Here is a 17,373-nt window from a genome sequence, read left to right as displayed (position 1 = left end):
GAGTCGGCAATGTTCTTGGTTATTTTGGGTCAGAGGAGTTACCGGGGTGTGAAGCGGGAGGGAAGTGCGATTGGTCCCTCTGATTAAATTAACAGCTTGACAGAAGTGAGAACGGTGGTACACCTGGCTGAGCCGGCTCCCCAGCACCTCCCAACAGGGCAAAATAAGAGATTCACAGACATGAGGGTTGGACGGGACCTCGCAAGATCACCGGGTCCAGCCCCCAGATCAATCCAGCTCCCATCACTGGCGGCAGCTTTGCAAGGGGGGTTGAATAGGCCCAAGCACCTTTCCATGCTGCAGCCCGGAGATGTGCATTTAGATAGGGCCCATCTGAGTTTGGTCCCAAGTTTTTTCAGACCCCGAGAAACTCTGCTGTGGGCGCACGGTGTAATGACCCGTCCCGGGAACAGCCTGCTGGGCTGCTTTGCTTTGGGTGCAGCGGAAGTCATTGCTTTATGTGAACTGACCCAGTTATAAATCGAGGGACATGTTTAAGCGTGTGCTCAGCTGCAGCTAAGCAGCAAATTCCTCTGTTTGACCAGTTTAAGCCATGGGGCCAGCTAGCCCCAAGCTGTTCTGAGGGGCATCCTCCGTTCCTGGCTCACGAGTGCTTGTGATCCTGCTTCTGGTCCAAGTGTGTCTGCATTAGCAGGCCCTTCACCCTGCAGCTCCATCAGGAGCTGGTGCAGACTTCACTGCCCCCAGTGACATCTGGATCTGCTCCCATCTCCCGTTCGTATCGGTGGCCCAGGAACACCAAGTCTCCAAGCTCTTAGGCAGCAGATTGGATGGGAAGGTGCAGTCTCTGCTGTCCGGGGGACTGCCTTTGCAATCTCTGCTCCCATGTTCTCTCCGTCCTGTAGAGCCACGTGCACGCCTCTGCGGGTGCTACATGCATCCACTAATATGCATGTAATGTGCGCTAATGTGCATCTACACTAATGCACGTTATTAGTGGAGCAAGCAGGCCTTGCTCACGTGCAGTTAATGGAGCTGTAGAAGTTCAACAGAAGGCCGGACTGCGTGAGCCAAGCTTGCCGAGACACCTTCAAACATGGCGTGCGGTTCTGCGCAGGCAGCCTCCTCACCGGGGAGCCACGTGGCTGTCTCCAGGGCCCTGTTTTGTGACCTTGGCTCGCCCACGGAAATACTCTTTTCTTGATTTTTCTTTTTTTTTTTTTTTCTTTTTTTTTTTTCCTTCTTTGCTTTGCCCAAAGCTTTGGCAGCCCAAGCCCCTGGAGTTTGAAGGCTCCTTGTGTTGAAGGATGACGAGGTCTGCTGTTTCAGCCCTCCTGCGTGGCATAAGTTGGGCGCAGTGTGCCAGCTGGAGATGTTTGCAGAGCAGCGCATTTCTGGGCCTGCTTGGCCCCTGCTGCTGCTTGCTCTTCCCGTGCATTTCCATGGCAGTGTTATTGGTTGCCTAGAATAATTTTCTGCATGGCCCTTTAGCCGAAACGAGAGAGAACATCACAGAGGAGGAAACCCTGGGTGCAATGGGAGGAAGAGAGGTGGAAAAAGGAACCAGTCCTTTTGTCCCTGTTGGTTGTTGGGCAGCTCCCAGTTGCACAGTCCTGGCTGCGTCCCCTTTTGGCCCTATAATGACGAGGCTCTGCTAATCCACTGCTGAGCGGCGGGTGCAGGTCCGGTCTCTCTGTGCAGCTGGGTCCTGTCCATAGGCTGCCGCAGAAGAGGAAGCCGGGTGAAATGCGAGCATGTGCATGCTCCAAGGTCGCTGTCAGGGTTTGGGGACAGTGTGCATGTCAGGTCATGGGTCGCACTCAGCTTAGAAAAAGGTCTTCTACCCCACGGGAGCTGGATGAAGCCTTTGCTTTGCATGCACGTTTCTGTTGTCGCTGTCAGTGGATGACTGTCCTGGTTCTGCCCCCAGAAACCCTGTTAGAAGTCGGTGCATCACAGGCTGCTTTTCTGTCATCCAAGGCAGCGCCGCGAGCATCTCATCAGGACTGCGAGTTGGACCTGGAACTCCTCTTGTCACCGGTGGGCTAGATAAAATGTCCAGGCAGACATCTGTTGATGTCCACAGGCCAGCTGTGTCCTGGGTCTCTGTGCGGAGTCGGTACTCAATAGCATACCAAGGGAGGAGCATATCCTGCATTTGGAAATGGGCAAGTGTGGCCCAGAAAACACACGTGCTCTCCGAGGACCTTGTGATACAGACGGTATAGCGAGAGCAGAGAGCAAGCTCGGGCGAGTTGGTTTTTCCCTGGCTTCATGGCTGTCTGAATGCGATTCTTGCTGCCTCGCAGTTATTCTATGGGAAGCTGCTATTTTATCAGGAGGCCGATTAAGATCTCCACGTTGGAGTTTCCCAAGTGGCCTTTCTTGGTTTTATTTTGGAAAGATTTGCTCCCCCTCATTCCTTTGTGAAAAGAAAGAAAGAAAGAAAAGCTTAATTTCTACCAGCAAAGCCGAAAGCTCTTGCCTTGTTTTCCCACGCTGGGTTTTTAACCCCCCAAAACATCGGGTTGCAAAGTTTTGACAGAGTTTCCAGAAACCGCAGAGGCATCTCGAAGCCACTGTGAAAATAGATCCAGTCCACCTGCAGGAGGGTTTCTTCCAAAACAAAGTGATTCGAGAGTCAGGACAGCCTAGCTCTCGTGTCAGAGAAGGAGAAGACATGCATGTGGACTGATTTTTTTTCAGCTGAGGCACGGTAGGAAGCGTCCTGTTTGTCACTCCTCTTGCCCCCAGTCTTAGGAGAGCTGGGGTCTTTGTGCACAGTAGCTGTTCAAGCATGGAGACAGCCGTAAGAGCAATTTACTGTCTATGTGGGTGGGGGTTGTCTCAGCTGGTGTCACTGGAGAAGGGGTCGGCTGGCGGCTAGGGCACCAGCCAGCAGCTTGGGAGACTGGAATTTGGAGATGGAGACTTTTAACCCATTTTTGGGGAAGTTGCCTACCCTCTCTGTGCCTCGGTTTGCAGTAAGGAAGGTGAAGGGTCTGCAATCTTTGAGCTGTTTGATGAGGGCGCATGTTGGCCAACCATGGCTCATGGCAACATGCAGCTCCTGGGCATTTTTAAATGCAACTCCTGTTGAAAGAACTGTTGTTAAACGAAAACCTTCTTTCTTTCTCTCTCCATTTGCCTATTGTCTGTTCTCGATTTTTCTTTGGTTTTTGCTTGTTATTTATTCTAAAAGGTCATCTAGCAACTGGTTATTTGAGCTGCATGTAGGTCTTTGACTCTGGGGCATGCGCATCTCCAAAGTTGTGTGTCCTGCATATCTCGGCTGTGCCAGGACTTCAGTTTGCCACTAGAAGGTTTAGGATGTCTGGCCACCTACAGCAAGTTCCCTGTAAGCACCTAGGATGTATCTGCAGATTAATTTGGGGTTGGCGTGGCAGCAGAACACGTTGAGGCTGGGGCTGTCCCATGGCATCTTCAGTGTGAAGGGGGCTTTGGGAGAACTTTGAAACAGTCTTTGGGCAGCTTGGTTTTAGTGAAGTCCCTTTTGTGTTTTCTACTGTGTAATTTTGGGTAGCATCAGCGACCAAGCGTGCAGCAAGTTTACACGAGATCACCCTTACTCCTCGCTCGTACAACAGGCAGCTTGACACGCCTATTGGCACATTGGCCAAAGGGAGCGGAAAGCAAGGCAGGTCATGGAGACTTGGGGAAGGGAGGGAATATGGATAAGGAGTGGGATGGGGAAGAAGGAAATCGCATCTCACAAAGGAAACCATAGGGGAAACATAACAGAGATCCCTGGAGAAGTAGCGCTCTACTCTGAGCTACCAGCTGACAGACAAGGGAGTTCACTTTCAAAGAAAGGGAACAGGGATCCCAAGAGAGGAGGACAAGAAAATGAGCTAAAAGTAGAACTGCGGAAGAGAAAGCGAGAGTGACGGAGGAAAGGAGCAGTGGCAAATGAGCCGTAGCCTGGGGGTTGGGGCATTTTAGTGCTTATGGTCTCCCTACTGCAGGTGGCAAGCGACTGCTGTGAATTTTTTGCTAAATGAGGTGGACTGCAGTGCTTCTCCCCCACGTCTGTGTTGGGGGAGCACCGCTGTTGAGTTGGCCCTTTGCCTGCATTTTGAGGGGGGACAGAGAGCCCTCAAACGGTACAGATGGTCCTTAATATAAATGAGCATCTCTTTGCCTCGCAGCACCAGGGAGATGCAGCTCTTCCGACAGCGAGGTGCCTCCCGTCCTGTCTTGGATGCCTTCCCAAGCAAACTGAGGCCTCTTCTGATGCACGCTCATGAACCCCTCAGGCCTGCCGAATGCTTGACTTCGGTGACTTTTTGAGCAGTTAATCCACCTGTGTTCAGATGGGTGTCCTCTCACTTAGAGAGCAGGAAGCATTACTTACAATGGATACTGCTGTGGGCCTTCAAGATGTCCACCATTGGCATCTGGACAGTCCTAGCAGTGAGCAGCAGGCTGGTGTGTGCGTGTGTGTTGGGTAGCGTGGCAGCGCAGGCACCAAGCCTTCTCTGGTGAGGTCCCCGTACGGAGGCTGGTTTAGCACTGTACCCTGTTCTTCCGTTCACCCCAAAGGCACGACGGCAGACGTTCTTCCCCGGTCGGGGTAGCTGAACCGGCGGGAGACGGCTGATGGCAGTCCTGTCAACATGCTGATGGCTTAAGGAGTCGGCGTGGGGACTTCTAGCATTTACACGATTGGCCTCTGTCCTTGGGAAGTGGAGTCCTCCTCGTTGGGTGCGACGCCCACCTTTTTTTTGTTGTTGACGCAGCAAAAACGATTGGAAAATGTTGTTGGACCAAAATCTCAATCTAAATGTCTTTACACAGTCCTAACTTGAAAATGAGCTTCATTCACGTACACACGTTCAACCAGAAAGTGCTGAAAGCCAGGGCGCTGGGGGACGAACTAGAGCACTTGAGAAGTTTGTCATGAACCATCTGCTTTGGGTTTTAGGATCTTATTGGGCCCCTCCATCTCCAACCTCTCTGGGCTTGCGTCTAACCCATAGCTGCCCCCATTGCATAGGTTCCCGGCTGTGTTGTGTACTGCATGCAGAGGACTGGAGGTGGGGGTCCGGACTTTGATAGCTCTTGGAGATCTACAAAGATCGAAATGGGGCGAAATGCAAAAAAAAGGATGGCACACGCTATCGTCCAGCAGCAGGAAACCACGGACCCTGGTGCCACAGGCTAACATCCCGGTGTGCTTTTCCGGGCACAGCAAGAAATAGTAGCTGATCGGCACCTCTTATTTCCACCCCCCTCCCCCTTTTGGATATGTGGCTCATCTCAGCTTTTGCAGAGGAGAGGTCAAACTTGGAAAGGAGTCTGTTTTTCTTGGCATCCCTGGGATGAATGCTTCGAATTCTTCCCCTTCTCCCCCTCCACCCTTGGTTTTCCATACAGTTACTGTGCAAACATGTTATTTTACCTCTTGACATCCCAAGATGTTGGGCTTTGATATTTCCTGACGTTTTCTTCTACTCTGCAGCCCCAGATGGAAGTGGAGCGTTGCCTTCCATGGCTGCGTGCTTTATTCTTACTCATGGGTGTAGGGGTGGGAAGGGAGAGAGCTCAAAAGACACGCACATGAGTGAGGCACCTACTCCAGTTGCCTTTCCAGGGCTGTCTGTCTGCCTGTCATGCTTCTGAATATCTGTCTGCCTCAAGGACTTAGCTAGCTCACATAGTAATTGCTTTGCAGGCTTTGCGATGGCTGCTTAGAAACGTTCTGTGGAAACAGGGTTTCTTGGCAAGAAGGTTACCCTTGCAGAAGTATTTTGCTTTCTATAGAAATTGCAACCATTTTGTCCAAAATTAAAAAAAAAAAAATTGTTTCATCTAGATGTGCCACTGCAGCTCCTCGGAAGAACCTCTTCTCATTCCCTTTTGTTGGCTGGACTACCTGCACTGGGTCTCCTATAATGCATGGTGTGCAGAGACTCCCATGTTGCATGCCCCCCCCACTTCAAATTTGTTACCCCCATTTTACAGGCAGCAAACTGAGGCCTAAAGAGGCAAAGCACCTTGCCGTAGACCAAACAAGAAGGCTGCGGTGGAACTGAGAAGTGGGACTGGCTCTTCCAAGTCTGCGGGGTGGCGCAGTAACCGTGGGCAATCGCCCCTGTCCCCCTGAATACTGAACTGTAAGGTGTGCCAGGATGATGGTGTGCTGCTTGGGTAATACAACCAGATTAGCAACTTCTCAATTATGACAGGTAGTGAAAAAGTAGCTCAGATTAGCTCAGAAATTCTTTCCCTTCTAATATTATTATATGACAGTGCCACCATGGCGGTAATGAAATGAGGGCGGCTATCATGTGGCATGGTTGGTCTTAGGCAGTTATATTATTGGTCTTTTGGTCTTCTTTTGGTGGTCAAACTTCTAGCTGTAAATAAATAGCAGTTGAAATGCAGCAGCTGAAATCTTGTGTCATTTGAATAAGAGTCTTTGTGGCAGGGAGCAGGTGGGCTTCTCTGTTAATTAAATCAGGAACATACAGTACTGTACTCTCCAAGGGTCAGGGAACAAAAAGGAGGGCTACATAATAAGTAGTAAACTGTCCTTTCTACCCCTTTTAACTCCACTCCTGGGAGTTGCATTTAAAGCAACACTGTCAAGATAACCTTCATGGGTGGGGTTTTTTTCCCCCATTCTCTCTCTTCAAATTAACACCACCTTTTAGGTTATAAAAGCTGAAAGAATTCTACAATATTGAATTTCCTTCTCACTTTCTGCTCCTTGGATTTGACTTCATTGGTATAACCTGGACCGATTTTTGTGCACCTGTGTAACGTATACCAGAAGCTGGAGATGTAACTGCCTGCACATGGTGGGTGGTCTCGGAGCAGTCCGAGCAGGGGACAACCCTGGGAAAATTTGCAGACAGACAGCACATATCCCAGTGTGACTTTATACCAGTGTGGTTTTTACCACATTCCCACCCCCCCAGAGTAATTCTACCTGTATTTGAGTAAGTTGCATTGGTGATGAGCTGCCCTTGGTGTCTGCTCCTTCTGTAGACCAGGGTGGAGGCACCTGCTGCTGGGATAAATGTGCTGTTCTTCCTGGTTGCTGACGAGGCAGGCGCCTAGGGCAGACCCAGCGTGAAGGCATGCCTCCGCAGACCCACAGTTAGCTGTGTTTGTGTGTCTGGGGAAGGGCGGGCAAGAGAAGGAACTGAATAGCCAGCAGGAGGTAGGGAAAGACCTCAGAGCCTTTCACCTGTGAGCTGCTGGTTCAGACTGTGCGGATGGGCGGCTTTCCCTGTGCAGCAAGTTTGTGGTCTTGGTTCAGTGTCTGCATGTCTGGGTCACATCCTAGCAAGCTGCCCCCAGTGTCAGGACCCTCACTGGGTCAAGGAGCAAACAAGCCTTGGAAGATAAGCTCCTGTCTCACGCCAGCACCTGATTGAGGTCCATTAGCCACCCAGCAAAGGGAAACTTGGGGTGCTATTGCATGGGAGTGCCTGTCTTGGGATTAGGGGGGCAGTCTGGCGTCTGATGGCTTTAAATGAAAAGCAGGCGTGGTTTGCTGCAAAGTGAATACAAAGGGCATGCAGGTAAGTTGGGAGAGATTGAAGGACCTGAACCTCTTCAGCCTCCGCAAGAGAAGGCTGAGAGGGGATCTTGTGACCAACTATAAATTCATCGTGGGGCAGCAAGGAATAGGAGATGCTCCGTTTAGCAGAGCACCTCTCGGGGTAAGTAGAAACTCAATGAAGCGCCCACCGCTCAACACCAGCCTGACAGCTTTTCTTTTCCGTTTTCCGCTGCAGGATGTCGGGCTTTTGGAGTATCAGCATCATTCCCGGGACTACACTTCCCACCTGTCACCTGGATCTATCATGCAGCCACAGCGGAGGAGGCCTTCCTTACTGTCCGAATTCCAGCCAGGGAACGAAAGGTAAGGAGAGCGTCCTGCCCCGGAGCTCCTTGCCGGGTGTCTGCAAGAGCCCCGGCTCTTTTTAGTTAATCTTCAGCCGGTTAATGTTTGCTTTGAAGACGGAGAGAGCTCTGTAAAGATCTGAGCGATATTGTTATTAGCTCCATGTGTTCCAGCCAAGGTTATTGTGCTGGATCACGCACTAGTTCTCTCCACTGAGCCCTGTAGAATCCAATCCCCGAACAGCTCCGTGCCAAACATGTGGAAAAAAGCCTTGTGTGTCTGAGGCTCTCCTGACCGGTTGCGGCGCACGCCAATGCCTGCCGGGGGTCACGGGGTCTCTGAGCTATTGCTTTGCATTCCCCCTGCGTGCACAAGCTGGAGGAATCTGCTGACTGTCCGGGCTAGAAAACCGCAGGGGTACAGGCTGTGCGCCCCTACCCCTAAGCCAGGTTGTGAGCTCAGCCACTCCAGTTGCAATGAGTGATTTACCAGCCCATCCCTTTCACTTAGCTCTTTCATTAGGTACTGGCTAATTTTAAAATAAAAAACAAAAACAACCCCCCCCACACACACTTTTTTTTTTTTTTTTTTTTTTTTTTTTTTTTTAATAACACTTGCATGAAGCAGTAAGTGGACTTGATCAGCTGGGTTGGTTTTTCATCGTGGAAAAATGAATGCAGTATTGTTGGTTTTGGCCTTGAACTCCAAGATGCCAAAGGAAGGAGTTACGGGAACGAGACTTGCCTCTTTCTATTATTCACCTCGGCTTCCTCTTGTTTCGTCCTCCTTCTCATTTCATTCTCTCTGCCTTGTGCTTGCATCCTTCTTTGGACTGTTTCTCCCTGCCCCCACTCAGTTTGCCAGCTTGTCCACTATCACGGGCCCTGATAACCCCCGGGAGAGTCTGCCGGGGGTCCTCGAAGCAGCTGAAGGAAGTGCTGGGTGGCCGGATACGCTGCAGGGGCTAACCATTTTGAGAGGCCAGCACTCTGGTGCTGTTTCACTGCACTACACCCCTTGCTCCATTTCACAGTTTCTCTTCTGCATTTGATGAGAAGTGGTTTGGGAAAAAATAGCCTGGAAAGACGGTGTGCATCACAGAACAATAGAATTATGCAAAGCAGACTTTGACTCTTGTATTAACAGGCTGGGTCCACCTAAGAATAAACCTCCCCAAGTCACTTGAGCCCTTAATTGTGGCTAGATGCGAATGAAGTCTCTGCTTCTCCAAAATTGGTCATGATCTCGGGTTCTCAGACTCATCCCTTTGTGAGTGCCATCAGGTGTAAAGCTACTGTTGCGCTACATTTTGGCCAGAAATGGTAAAATCCCCTGTTTCTCTGGCATGACAGGGTCTGCCTGGTGATGAGGTAGAAACAAGTAGCGAGGATTTAGAAACGGAAGGCAGGCGCCGAAGTCTTGTGTTCGCTGTCTCCATGACGTGCTCGCTCGCGGTGTGGGTTGAATGCAGGACCCAGACAATCGTGCAAAGAGGCAGTATAATTTCTGATGACTAATAATCCTTCCTTGTGTCCAGCATTGTTTTGCCTTGCTCTGATTTCTCGGTGCTAATTTCTCCAGAGGGTAAGGCGTCACAGTTGAGCTAGAAGCCAGCTGACCCAGAGGTGTTCATATGAAACCCCTTGAACTTGGAAGGCAGTTGGCAAACAGGATCCAGATACAAACAGCACTGGACTTTGTGAGTTTTTCTTGATGCACTGAGGAGGTTACATAAAAAGCAGAGCCAACTCTCTCTCATCTTTTTCCCTTCATCAGCGAGCAAGCTTCACAACACCCGATGGCTCTGAGAGCCACGTGCCTTATATGCTGTCACATGTCCTGCATGACCTGGGCATTGTGGCATCTTGCTCAGATACATCATGCACTGGCTATTTTTCTTATTGCCAGCCCCATGAAAGCCGAGGCATTAAACAGCATGCCGTCCAGTCCTGGATGCATTTGCACAACCAAGTAGCCGCCGTGGGCCTTCTGACCTCTGGTCTGAGTGTCTGAATTCAAACAGGCTCAAAAACATACCATAGACCGTGTCTGTGTGGTATGTGGCACCTCAGGCACATAAAAGATAACCGGAACAGAAAATAAAGCAGAGCAGCTTTGGGGGGTCAAAAAAACCTGCGCAAAAATAAAGCGGAGCAGTGCACGTAGGAGCAGCCGCTCAAAACTGGAGCCATGCTCCGGCTGCCGACCCAGGCTCCACGCGGCAGGATCGTCGCTGCTGCAGCCCCAGGAGGCCCCCGGGGTCTCGGGTAAGGCTGCTGGGCCAGCCTAGTGCTAGTCCTAGCCTCCCCTACTCCACCCGGGTAGCCTGCCACGTGCCAAAAGGCGCATGGCACAGGCCTTTCGCAGGGACAACTAGCAGCAGCACAAGGTGTCCCGCAGCTGATTGTCCATAGGGACCCAAATGTGGACGTGGCCGTAGGTTGAAAATGTGTCCTGCTTTGTCATCGCCTGTCTTCCCTGTGATGCTAAAGGAGTTAATCTGTTCGAAGGGGGAGCTTGATAACAAGTGATAAAATGCAGGTAAGCCAGCAGCTCTGTGCTCCGGAGGGACCTTGCATCCAGGGTTTGGGGATATTGGATATTGCTGATACTGGGCCAGGCTCTCTTTTTAAGGTATTCAGGCACCGAGAGACTCAGAGAGGGGCCAGGTGAGCTTTCCAAAAACTCCTGGACGCCCAGTAGCTCTGGCAGTCGATCAGACGGCTGTTTCCAGGGTGCATGCAGAGAAGAAGGAACTGCGGGCTTCTGAAAATACCACTGGGTGCCTCGCTCCATCTTTCGGCACGGAAATACCTTTAAACATCCAGGGCGTATGTATTGGACTGCCATGAAGTTCTCTCAAGGAGATGGTCACAGATGCAACCCTTTGGACGCTCGCCCTGAAGTTGTTGCACGCGCCGCTCATGAACGCTGCCTGCTCGAAGACTGCCCGGCAGCTGGACTGAGCCGTCCGGCCTTGCCCTGTAGCGGGAGCGGGAGCGGGTCAGGACAGACGCCTGCCCCCGTCCTGGTTTCCCTCGCCCGTCGGCAAGCCTGGGTCTGAAGGGGGCGGCGGGGGAGGAAGAAAGGGAAGAGGACGGGCATCTAGGCAGCTGAGTGCCCTTTGGCAGGTTCAAGCAAGGCGCACCTGTTAGCTCTCTGGCTTTGTTCCCGGGTCCTGATGGATGGGTTTCGAGCAGAGGCAGCTGGGGTGGGGGAGCTAGGCACAGCAAGCACAACCGATGCCTTTGGCTGGGGGAAGGCAAGCACAGAAGCCTGCTGCGTCTGCAGGGAAGAGGCTCGTCCCGGGGCGTTGCAGCAGGAGGTGCGAGGTGCTTGCGTCTGGATTTCTAGCTGTCCCCCGACCCCCCCACAAACGGAGGAGAGAAATATGCTCCGCATTCCCCGCAGAGGAGTCTTGAGAAAGGAAGCAGGCTGTCTGGCGTTGGCTGCCGCTGTGTCTGACACTCTTCCAGAGCCACTTTCTCCCCCGCCCCCTTAAAAAATAAATTTGTTCATAAGTCTAGTGCAAGCGGAAGGTGCCAGACTGACAGCTCCGGAGACGGAGGGCCTGTGTGCATGTTTGCAGCGCAGACACAGCCCTGGCTGACTTCCTCGCTTCGCCCCGGTCCAGCCGGGAGCGCAGAATTCATTCCCTTGGGCCCGTTCGGCCCGGGTCTCTCTGAGGCTGCCAGCGGGGGTGGCGCTTGATGCTGTTGACGTCGTCCCCCAGGGAGCCGGGTTGACGCAGCTTTTATTTTGTGCAAAGAAAAAACGTGGGCTGTGCGTGGCAGGAGGTTGAGGTTTTATTAGCAGTTCTGCCCTGAGCATCTACATCGCTTTGGACAAGTCCCCTAAGCAGCCTGCGCTTAATTTCCTCTTTTTGTAAATACTGGTGGTGATAATACTACCCTCCGTGGGTACATAGTGAGGCCTAATCCACCGGAGTTTGTCAGTCCCATTGAAAGACCTTGGGTTGGCACAGGGGCATAGGATGGCACACTGGCGCTTATGGGAGCGCTGTAATTGAGGGCAAGGCAGCAGCTCTCTCCATCCTGCCTATTACTGTATTGTTGTCACTGTGATGCACTTCAGGGACCTGGCGAAAGGAGAAATAAGCTGTGAAGCATTTTGCCACGTGGATGCTGGCTCAAATCCGGCTTGGGTGCACAGTGATTGGAAATTGGTCAGTGTTTGGCCGTGGTTCGGTGTCCGGGAGAGAGGAGGCTGGCGTGAATCCATCCTCTGGGGGAGAGACATCTACATCAGAAACCGGCACCATCGCCAGCCTGGGTGATGGTCTTGCCAGAAAGACCAGGCACAGAGCAGGTTGTGCTGTGCTTGCTAATGGCGGCTGCTTCAGGTCAGGGCTTTGGCCTCTCATGAGAGTTGTGTGGGGAATTTGCAGGAGCCGTGATGTTTCTGATGGGATGCCAGAGGATGGAGTGCTGGACATTTATTGCCCAAGTCTAGAGCCAGCGGTACCTGCTCCTCCATGCCACTTAGCTCCTCTTCTCCTGTGGCATGGTGGTTGTCTTCGGTGGCTGCTGGCCTTTTGGGATGCTGCATCCCTTGTGAGGCGGACAGGAATCATCGAGAGGTTTGTCTGATACCTGTGGGATAAAGTAGGGCTTGCAGCTACTGATCTTCCAAAAGGGCAGACAGTGGGCACAGGAGTTGAACGCCTCTGGTTTGACCTCAGAGGGAGTGCTGTGTCCTGTTTGAGCATTGCATGTAAAAAAACCCGAACTGGAGAGGATCCAGGGGTGAGCAACAAAATGCTCCAGTGTAGGAATGCAAGCCGTGTGAGGAATGGCTGGAAGAACGAGGCACGCTCAGTCTGGAGAGAAGGAGATTAAGGGGGTGGGGGATGGGACGTGATACATTTTTCAAATATTTGCAAGGCGGCCATAAAGAAGATGGAGGAGAAGGGATCTTCCTTGTCGCAGAGGGCAGAAGAGCCAGTGGGTTTAAATTCCAGCCAAGTGGATTTGGATCAAACCTCGTGGAAATCTTCCCCCCGGGCAAGACCTCAAGTGTTGGAGCAAACTGTGTCGAATCACCTTCACTGCAGGTTTTCCAGGAGGTGGACGGACATCTAACTGGGATGGTTTGAGAACGGCAGGTGCTGGAGTGGTACAAGGAGTGGGGCACGCTGCGGACTGGGGAGAGGCAGGCAGCGCAATGGGAGACAGGGCGGGAAGCAGAAAGCAGAGCAGCAGGTCAGGTGGGGAGCTCAGGGCAAGGAGCGGAAAGCAAAGCAGCAGAACAGGCAAGGGAAGGGGATCAGAGCCGTTCTCGGGTGGGATAACAGGATAATTTGTGACATGCCTGCCCAAAAGTTGCCCCCCCGCTAGATGATTCTTGGTGCCCTTTTCAACCAGGGACAAGATTGGAGCCGACTTTCCCAGCCTCGCAGGCGCTGGTGGGTAGCGGGTAGCCCCGGCACTGTGGCACGAAACTCTGTCCCGTTAACTTCCACGCCAGCGGGGCTGTGACTGGCATCCCAGCTGGCAGGTGCCCCTGCTGCACCAGCAGGGACGGTGGAGAAGGCTCTCGCAATACTCGATCCATACGGGAGCTGGGTTTGCCGCCGGGCCATTTCTTTGCCTTCCTCCGCTGCCGACACCCGGCATCTGGATCTGCAGAGGGTGCCACCGAGGAGTCGCAGCCAGTGCCTGCCTTTTGCATAACCGGGGTTGATATCCATTAGCAAAGGAGCCTCTTGAGCTCGTTGGAGGAGGGCTTTGAGCTTGCAAGTGAATTTGGGGCTGGTAAGGCGCTGTGCTGCGTTTTGTCTTGAAGGATGGATGATTAAAACCTTCTTGACCTTCAACCTTTGGGGCAGACGTTTCATCGTCTTGACGTGCTGCTTTCCCTGATGATTTGTTGATCGCTGTGTCTTTTTTTCCGCCCCCTTGGAAGGGTCCACAGATTTCCCCGGAGCTTGTTCGGTTGGCTCTGCCAGCTGGACTTCAGGAGCTAGGAAAAGCATTTGAGGATCTGCTGTTGGTACAAGTCGTACCATGAATACTTGCACAGGAATGTCCTGGCAGGGTGACAGGGCGGAGGGTTTTTTTTTTTTTAACATTTTAATCTGCAGGAGAAATGAAAATAAGTGGGCCATGCATAGCACAACAGGTGTTAACCAAGCCTGCTGAAGTGCATCTGCTGTAAATCAGACATATGGATTTTTTTTTTTCCCTCCGTGGGTGCATGTGTCTGATTGGTTTAGAGCAAGATACCTACCTTATTAACACACAACCGCTTGGCCGGGTGATCCTGCCTTTCCTTTTTTTTTGCGTCCTCGGGACGAGGTATTTAGGAGAATTTGCTGGAATCTAACTGGGCCGCGCCGCGAGCCTGGGCTGCCAACCATGCGCCGTAGCGCCCACACTACCTCGCCCCCAGCCAGGTGATGGTTCCTCTGGAGGAAAACGTAGCTGCAAGAATTGGGGGCTGTGTTTTGATCATTATGCACAGCAAGATGAATCACTATGTTCAAAGCAGGCCACTTCGTGAGCCGTATCCTGTTTTTGGAGCTTTTCCGCCGAGCGGCCGCGGCGGTTTTGAAGGGGTCGCCCGGTGCCGATGTGCGGTGTGATATTTCGCGTGCGTTAACCAGCTGCCGCGCTTCCGCAGCCATTAGCAGCAGCCCCGTGCACTGATAGCACGAGGGAAGGCCTAATTACTGTGCTTATTGCATGCGATTAATCCTCCTGACGGAGGAGTCATGGGGGCTCGAGCCGCATGGAAAGCCAACGCAATATATGGCCAAAGACATAATGTGAAGTTTTCAATCTTAATCCGTGTTTGGACCAAGCGGCACCAACTGTGCGGGCGTCAACAGGGCGGTCAGCCGGTTTTTATTTACTGCCTTTAATTAAGGCTCCATTTTTAAAGGTGACCCCCTTTCCCAGATGAAGGCGGTGGCAGCCACTTGAATTTCCTCCAGCCGGAGCCCCTCGCAAAGCTTTCCATAACTTAAAGCTCTGCTCTGTGGTCACAGTTGGGTTTAAATTTAACGTGGGGAAAATTTATGGCTGAAAAGAGCAGCTGGTGACATCTGGATATTGGCTTCCTGCACCCAGCTCTGTTCCTGCAAGCACCAGGGATTCCTGCACAAACAAGGGCGAGATGAGGGCCTTGGTCCCGTGGATGCTTGGGTCGCACAAGGGATAGGCTGTCCTATAGCAAAAACCACCCCCCAAAAGGCAGGGACCTTCTTATTTTTATATTTGCAACAACAAACCCCCCCCCCCAGTCACTGTAAAACGAATGTGGTAGTGTCAGCTTTGTAGTTTGCGTTTTATTTAGCCTTTCAATCTAGTGCACGAGAAAATAAAAAGTCCGTTTTGAAAAGTCCTCTTCTGGAGAACAACGAGGGCGTTGTATGACTGGTCTCTTGGGGAGAGCAGCATGAGGACAGTCTGCTCGGTCCATCTTGGCTTTCATTGCCCTCGAGCGGTGGGATAAGTCTTTTCAGGATCCAGCTTCAGTGAGAGGCTGGCGCAGCATCATTTTACGAGCAGGAGCGTGGCCTGATGGGGTCTGGAATTGTCCTAGTGCCCCTCCAGGCTTCAGGACACGTTGGCCTGTCCAGATCTACTTAAGAAATGATCTAGCTTGGCCCCCATGTTTTAAGGAGTTGGAGAAGCAGATAGGTGGGGAAAAAAACAGGTTGGGCCAGTGCATGGTCCAAGGCTATGCACGTGGTACCTGCCTGGTTTTCAAGTTGACCCCTGTCCCACACGTGATGGAAACTCATGAAGCTGTTTGGCAGAAGCTCTCAAATAGTCAAACTTTAAAGCTGGTGCTTTTTGATCTGCATCCACACGTTGGTAGAAGCGAGCCGACGAAAGCCTTACGACGAGGCAGGACTTCTCGGAGGCGGCCTTACAGAGACGCTGACGTGGTAGCCCAGCCGGAGGCACTGCAGTTCAACTCCCCAGGGATTTGGGATCTTTGGGGCCCAGGCTGGGTTTGCCGTTCTGCACGGGCACGGGTCGGCTTCTCTTTTCTCCGTGGAGACCTGATTGCGAGGCCCCCCCGCGCTACGAGATGTTGCTTATAAGACTGACACGGCCTCGTCTGCCCTGCGTCGTCCTTGCTGCTTTGTGCTTGACCTTGGTACGCTCCATTAAGTTTTTCCTCTCCCTGGGTTTAACCCAGGGTTTCTTTTTGGCCAGCCCCTTTTCTGTATCGCACTGGCACTCTTGCCTTGGCGGATGCTAATTTTGTTCCTGCCACCCCTCCGCTATTTCCTCCTTGACTTCTGACGTGGGTCTTGACTGCTGAGCAACTTCAGCACTTGCAGATTGTCGAACGCTGGAAACTTCATCCTTTTGGTATAAAGTCTTTCCTTTTAATGCCGACTAACTTTTTAAGCCATCTGCTTTCAAAAGTGTTTAAACATCCCAACGCGCAACCCAGCTCCAGCTTTTGGGGGGTAGAGGGCAGAGATCGCGATTCTGGGAGAAACCTGGGTCAGGGATAAGTGCGCTGTGGTTGTCATTTTAAACCGCTCCAGCTCTCTTCTGCAGAAAGCCTTGCTGACTGGGAGCGTGTGTCTGATATGACTTTCAGATATACAGTTGAAAGAGAAACTGCTGAGGTTAACAGGTTCAAAACATTACCTGCTTTGGAAATGAGGCATCCTTTATACAGTCGTCATTCATTACTGTGCTGCCAGTGGGCACTTTTGCACAGTGCTCGCTCCTGTGTTGCTGAAAAGGATGCTTTTCCCACCATACCAGGGCTATGCATTTACTGTAAATTAATATTATCCCCCTAGCAGCCTTAGGAAACCAGTCCGGGCTGCTGGTGTTCTCCATGCTCCGCTTGTGCTGCTTGTCTTCAGGGTCCTTTGAAGTAGTTGCAGTAGTTGAAGTAGAGAGTTGATTATGTGCAAGGGTTTGTATTAACAAAACAGTTGGCCTGCAGTTGGGTTTTGCTTGCCATTGAGACAACTGCATGGTTTTTTATTTTATTTTTTTTTACTAGCGCCTTGAGATTTTTAAAACACTACACTGTGCCACGCATTTATTTCTTGTGGTCTTTTCATACTTGCTATCTCGTACGCTAATTAAAGTATTATTTTCAGCGCTTCATCCTGCGGTGTTTAATTATCTGGAAAAAATTGTTTCTCTGTCATGGTGGCGACACTAATTGTTCTGGATAATCGAGGCTGGGCTGTATGTTGGAACTCGCACCACTCTTGCTTGAGGGTGACCTGTAGCACTTTTTCATGAAGGCCAAGCCAATGACAGACCGGGTGCCGGAGGCATGTGTTTTGTGGACAGACCCCGAGCCTCCGATATTGCCAGGAAAGTGGTGAAAACAGTCCTTAATGCATGTGCTCGCATTGGAGCTCTTGGCCTTGCACCGCCCGTGCCTGGCGGGGGCACTTGAAGGCCATGGGTGAAGTTGATTTTCTAGAGCCAAGTTGTGCCCTTCTGGGTGACATTCAGGGTGGTTGTAGTTAAGGCAGGAACTTTATTTTTCCTTTCTTTTCCACCTTTCTACATCTCTGC

At 51.7% G+C, this 17,373-nt stretch overlaps 1 protein-coding gene across 26 annotated transcripts in view; it reads left to right on the top strand.

Moving 5' to 3' along the window:
* The window catches only part of NCOR2 (nuclear receptor corepressor 2), a 331,634-nt gene that overhangs the window by 100,458 nt on the left and 213,803 nt on the right, over positions 1 to 17,373 (top strand). For all 26 annotated transcript variants that reach the window (XM_019538935.1, XM_019538934.1, XM_019538936.1 and 23 more), the window contains exon 3: positions 7,731 to 7,858. In XM_019538935.1, the coding sequence (XP_019394480.1) occupies positions 7,731 to 7,858 (128 nt within the window). The remainder of the gene's footprint in view (positions 1 to 7,730; positions 7,859 to 17,373) is intronic.

This window comes from Crocodylus porosus, unplaced genomic scaffold (genome assembly GCF_001723895.1).
Source record: "Crocodylus porosus isolate Cpor-Errol unplaced genomic scaffold, CroPor_comp1, whole genome shotgun sequence".
Classification (NCBI taxonomy): domain Eukaryota; kingdom Metazoa; phylum Chordata; order Crocodylia; family Crocodylidae; genus Crocodylus; species Crocodylus porosus.
Note: the sequence above shows the minus strand (reverse complement) of the source record. Positions and strands in the feature narration are given on the sequence as shown.